The 6,323-nt window shown below is 37.9% G+C and overlaps 2 protein-coding genes across 2 annotated transcripts; both read right to left on the reverse strand.

The window, feature by feature from the left end:
• LOC132182203 (uncharacterized) lies at positions 1–887 on the reverse strand. Its single transcript, XM_059595392.1, has 2 exons — positions 853–887; positions 1–598 (listed from the first exon to the last, which is right to left on the reverse strand). Exons 1-2 carry the CDS (start codon positions 885–887, stop codon positions 1–3), a joined length of 633 nt encoding a protein of 210 aa, XP_059451375.1.
• A 1,282-nt stretch (positions 888–2,169) lies between these two features.
• LOC132183076 (uncharacterized) lies at positions 2,170–6,323 on the reverse strand. The gene is made up of 7 exons (XM_059596472.1): positions 5,843–6,323; positions 5,679–5,759; positions 5,347–5,523; positions 4,372–4,542; positions 4,000–4,212; positions 3,827–3,915; positions 2,170–3,196 (listed from the first exon to the last, which is right to left on the reverse strand). The coding sequence occupies exons 1-7, from the start codon at positions 5,925–5,927 to the stop codon at positions 2,417–2,419; spliced, it is 1,596 nt and encodes a 531-aa protein (XP_059452455.1). The 5' UTR covers positions 5,928–6,323; the 3' UTR covers positions 2,170–2,416.

The following is a 6,323-nucleotide window of genomic DNA, read 5'->3' on the forward strand; positions in this document are numbered from 1 at the left end:
CTATTTTTTCTGTTCCTTGTGGTCCTCTTCATCCTCCTGGCCACTCTCCATTTGGGAACGACACCGTTTGTTTTGAGTAAGACAAGATTCTGTTTTGAGTAAGACAAGGTTCTCCCTGTAAGTGTCGACACAAATGGTGCGGTCCTCCCCATCCCCATGCATTCCCAATTTTGTAACTTGTTGGCTTTTGGAGTCAAGCGATGAGAGCTCACATTCCCAAGATTGTCCACCGATCGTCAATATTGGTTGGCAGTTCTTCGTGAATCCCAGCACATTCCAATGCACATTCAAATCAATGGTGAACTGTTTCACCCAAGAATCAACTACACCATACTCCTTCATAACCCATATGAAACAATACCTTTCCTGGGTTTGATTCCGATTCGTATTATAATGTAACAAAGCAAGCGATCCCCTGTATATACGGGTATCGATTTCATCTATTCGAAGTTCAAGGCGGATCATATCTTTTGGCATCATCTCGCGAAACACATCAGCACGCAGATCTAAAGCCAATACACTTGCATAAGACACATTATCACCAGCGGCTGCTACAAAATAATCTGCTGTAAAATGCACACACCCATTTAAGCACGGACTGGGTTTAGACCAAGAACAAAAATTATTATCTGTAAGATAAGTCGAAGGCGGAAAACCGGCATTGCTTATTCTCCAGGAGCCTGTGCTAAGAGAGTAAACCTCAACCAAAATTGTCTTCCTCCAAAATTCGTCGTCTTCTTCTTCTTCTTCGTCGTCTTCTCCTTCTCCTTCTCCTTCTACTTCTCTGTGATAAGGACATGCAATTCTCACCACCATATAATCGTTGGTCCGCGAATCAAATCCGAAACCTACCACAAAGGTATACCAGAGTTTTTTGACCTCGCCATCGCGAAAACTATAAAAATCCCTTATGCAAGGTTTTGGAAGATTCACGACTTTTCTAATTGAAGGGTTCCAAAGACTGAAGTCAAAAGCTTTACAACAAAGACATATCAAACCGTTTTCAGAACCGATAAAACGGTGACCCCGACGGCTTATCATTGGAAAAGCCAATTCCGTACACTCTTCATTATCATGGAACAATTTAAAGAGGTCTTCAAAGTGCTGTTCTTTGTTAATATGGGTGCGGTGCCTGCTGAATATTAAGGGTAAGGGTGCACGTTGGGGAGTGCCGTACCTGAATATTAAGGGTGCACGTGGGGGAGGGTTGCTGTTGCTATTTCGAATGGATTGACTGAGATGGGAATCGATGAAGGCCAGGCTTGTGATGAGAGAATTCCAGGATTTGCAAACACCCCTGAATCGGATTAGGGATTTGACAGATAGTCTCAACAGAATTTCTGATATGATTTCCTCCGGAAAATAGGCCACCATCATGGTCTTAGGGGTTTTCTGATTTTTGAGAGAGATATTAATTACTGAAACCCAAATAGCGATAAGAATATATAGGAAAGGAGTTCCAAACCGACCCTGATTAGTATTCCTATTTTGTGCCGTTGTTATGCCGTGTATTATGACTCACTATCAGGATTTAAGGTGAATTTTTATGATGTAGGAGTTTTAAAAAAATAATAATAATATAAAGGAAATAAGTTCAGTTAAATTCGTAAGAAAAACTTTTATATAAATATTTTTGCGCAAATAAATAGCAAGCCATTGCGACCTCTCTAGCTCATTTAAATAGGAGAGTATCTAGTTATATTAGATAGGTATTTTTGTCTTTTGAACTGAAAAATATCCAATTAGTTATATTAAAAAAATATTTTTTGTCCTATCAAAAAGTGAAAAGACAAAAATACTTTTTAAATATAATTGACTTGATAACTCTCTGATTAGTTTTCTCGTGTGGAAAGAATGAAAATAACTTCTATGGGACTGTAACACAAACCTATCATTTTGTACCCTTTAATGAGAGATTGACATCTCAACTTAGTACAACTTAAAAAAAATAAAACAAACACACAAGATCACATCCAAATCTACTAAAAATTAAAAAAATCTCACATTACATATATGAATGTGATCTAGTTGGAGGGAACATTGTCAATTTTTAGTAGTTTAAAATGAGACATTGTCACAATTAAAAGTTTGAGAGGGTGGTATTTTGAGGGGTATGTGGACTTTCCCTTTTTTATATTCTATATATATATATATAAACCATTTCTTAGATAAAAAAACTACATATATAAAAGCTTTCTAACACTCCCATAAAACTAGCTCGATATTCTTGATTTTTAGTAAAAATAAAATAGAGATGAATATTACACTCTTGTACTTCCTTCTATCGATATGAAACCTTGGAGAACTAACATTACCCCTAAGAGAGTAAATATGAAAAACGAGCACGCCTCCTCTTACATCCATTTTTAACCATTTCCACCTTCATATCTCACATATTAAGTTTACAATCCCTTAGCTAATATGTAGCATTAGATGATGGATAGCCCTGAGAGTAACCCATGTAATTGATTCGGGATCGAATATTATGGTGATTATAGATAGGATCTCCATAATCAACGGCCTTTATTACCACGGCTTCTCGCCGTCCATCGTGTTCTTGAACGGCCCCAAAGACTATCTCATTTGTTTCACAGTTTTTCTCATAGTAAGTTTGCGGGCCAGATGAAAAATGCCTGTGATGATGCTGCTGTTGCTGTTGCTGCTGCTGCATATGTTGCTGTTGTTGCTGATGCTTCATATGTTGCTGTTGTAGCTGTTGCTGCATATGTTGCTGTTGCAGCTGATGCTGCATATGCTGCTGCTGTTGGCGATAATCACCATCCCATCCATTATGGTAAACCCGGCTTTGCTTGATATGCTGGCTCCTTTCCAGGTCCTTGGTCATAAAAGGGTATGTTTTCTTTGGTGTTGGTGGTCTAGTTTCTAATGTTGGTGGCTCATCTTCGTCTGGTATCACATAGCTCTCTTGCATGGGCCACGGATTTGACTGTGTGTTCAGTTGTTCGTATTGCTGATTATAGATGAGGGGCTTTCTTCTAGAGCCTGAAAATAATCCCCCAAATATTTCAGCTACCGAAGTGCTGGTGTTGAGGACAAGCTTTCCAAGTGAACCAAAGAATCCCTCTTCTGCTCTCTCAGTTTCATCTTCAGATGGAATCAAGGGGGGCCTGACCGATTTAGGAGGCTTCTGATATGGTGCCACTGGTGAACCTTTCCTTACAGGAGTTCTTGAATCCTGCAATAAGAAAATATGAAACTTGTCCTGGTCATATCATGAAGGGAATCAGTAGAAGAGAAATTCCAGCTTGTTACCACCACAGTGAATAATTTTAGTGTCATGTTCCACAATAAAATTTTCATTTCTTAGGGTTTGGACAGTTGTTGGAACTATATTAAATTAACTTGGGGGAACTATAAAATAATTTTTGCTTTTTTTTTGGCATGGGGAGTAACAGACTTAGAAACAGATGCACATGTTGACATTTAAAATGTTCAGAAAACACTTCAGAATATGACAAAAAGATAAAAGTATTCTATCTGCAACATCCAAGATGCATAGATTAATCGTGAATAAACGTTTATTTATATAGATATATCTTGAACACATGCTCCATTTGGTGATCAAGAAGACAGTAAAAAGAAAAGAAATAATGTGATTTCTTACAACGACCATTCTAAGCCATTTAGCAGTAAATTGTAAGTTAGATGTCCTTTCTTTATTCTTTTGGGGACCAGGCCAGAACCTGATTGTAAACTTGTAATTTGAAATTCAGACGTGACAAAGATGCCTATGGGGACAACTCTCCAGTCACAAACAAATTAAATTACTAGAGATAGAAAAAATTATATATCTGGGATAACTTACATCTGTGGATGAAAACATTGCTCGCACCCTTCGCTGCAGCAATGCCAGCATGTAACCGAAAAATCCAGCTGCAACAAGCACTGCCATCCCTGCAAAGTTATTTGTTTTTTCTTAAATCTCCAAGATCTTGAAAGAAAAAGGACAGATGAAAGTTCTGAGTTTTTCCTTGTTACCTAAATGGAAACTACCATCATACTGGGAAGAACAGTCCTCATCATTGAGTTGGATCTCTCGAATTGCCTGGTTTCCTCTGTCTATAACCAAAAGAGAGCAGCTAGCTCCAACATAAACCACATCAAAATCGTCTGAAAATTTTGCATCTTCACTTGGACCATCAACATGACCTCCTCCTCGACCCCATTTTCCACCTGCAATAGTTGTAACCCCTGCAAAACGATAAAGCTAAATTATATTAATGCAGATCCTACTCTAAAGTAGTAAGTCCCTTGGATGCCAAAATTTCATGCACCTTGTTGGAGGAGAGGGGTTATAGAAACAAATTTCATCCTTTAACCACGGAAATCCCTTAAATATCCGTACATTACCTGAATCAGAGATCTTCCTGATAGCCATGTTGAGCGTGTCTGCAATGTAAATGTTTCCTCTGTCATCCACTGTAAGCCCTTTTGGATGGTTCACTCTTGCCTCTCTTGGCTTCCCATCTACATACCCAGAATAACCTTCAGGTGATCCAGCAACCAGCTTGGGACGGCTATCTGCAATTCATTCATTCATTTTGAGCATTTAAAAGAACAATGGGTTCAACTAAAAGAATCTGTTGAGAACCCAGAAGACAGAAGAAACTTGATGAGATTAGAAAACTGTAATAGTCTTTTGAGATCAATTTTCCACAAGGAAAGGGAAATGGATAAGTCTTAGTGTAGCTTGTTTGAGTATCTAAATGAAAAAAGGGAATCCAAACCAACTGAAACTACCATTTGGTTCGCATCTGATCAAATTTTCCAGTAACATCTCATGAACTAACTTGAAAAGCAAAAGTGCAATTGGTCATTAACCAAACAAAAAGTTGAGTTAATCGTCCTCAAGAAGCTCAAAGGCAACTCATCAACATAATGGACTTTGTTTTCTTTTTTAATGTAAAAGTACACAAAAGCCTTATTTGGTTCAAAAAGATAAAGGACAACTAGGTTGTTAACAAGAAGCTTAATTGCTAATTAAAGAATATTGCTCTCAAAACAAAAGATAACATATCTCCAAAAAGATAGAGTTGGTTTGACAGAAACTAAACTAAAAGTCCTATTGTACTTTCAAAAGTGGAGGCTTCAGCTAAACAAAAACATTTCTCTAATAATGTCTTAGCAAGGAAACGAATCAAAAAAAATATGTCCCAAGCCTATTTCTTAGAGACTTATAATAGGTGTTCGAAAACACATTATGAAAAGCAATATCAAGACCATTATATTCAAGAAAAATCAAAATTTGATCGAACTAAAAGTACAAAATCACAAACAATATAATCAAGCATTACTCCTAAACTGTACGAGCCAAAAATAACTTACAACGAGACAATGGGGTTGAGATCTTGTAGATATTACTGTTTTCAGAGTCCAAAACCAGAAGCTCCCCACTTGGAGAAACGTCGACAGAGTATGGTTCAATTCCAAGCTTACTGCCATCGAACACCGTCTCCACCGTAAATCCACCCTCAAATTTCATCATCGAACGGCTAGGAACCGCTGAAAAATCAAACCGCACAAATCCCATCAACCTCACAAATTCCACTTTTTCTTTCATGAACCTTGACATTGCAAAGAACAATCTCTAGCCCCATATAGACAAACCCCAAAACAGAGCAAAACACAAAAATGTGAGCTCATTGAAATATCTTTACCTGCGTTGGTGACGAATTTCTGTGACCACAGCCACTTAACAAGCGCAGAGACCACATTGGAGACAATCCCACTTACAATTTCTGCAAATGGTTCAAAATGTTAAGAAAATTTGAAACTTTGATAGAATTTGAAGCAGAGAATGAAAACAAAATGCCATACTCACTTGCAGGATGTGCGGCTGAAGCTGAAGAAAACCCACCAAAAAGAACCACCAAAATGAGTGCCAAAGGAAGCCAATTTCTCATCATAGCACTCTCAAGAGTAGAGCACGAAAAAACGAACAAAATGCTCAAGTGTGAAGGAGTAAGCTTTGCATTTTGGAAGAACCCACTTAAGTAGGAGACCCACAGACTGTTTCGCAACTCCTTTTTACATGTTAATCAGTAGAAAAGCTTTTTGGGAGATAAAGCAGTGAAAGAGACAAGGAGAGCAGGGCATAGTGTGATCATAAAATGGTTTAGAGTGAACAAACAGGAGCTGGGATCAAAGGGAAGAAAGTAAAGGCACAGCCGCACAAGAGAGAGAGAGAGACAGGGAATCATATGCTCTAAAGTTGTTGTCTTCGTATTTACATCAATCAAGTTGAGTTTTGTTATTGCAAATTCAATTTGGCAGTCCTTTACTTTCTTGGTAACTGGAGTGCC

The sequence above is a fragment of the Corylus avellana genome, chromosome ca5 (assembly GCF_901000735.1).
Source record: "Corylus avellana chromosome ca5, CavTom2PMs-1.0".
Classification (NCBI taxonomy): domain Eukaryota; kingdom Viridiplantae; phylum Streptophyta; class Magnoliopsida; order Fagales; family Betulaceae; genus Corylus; species Corylus avellana.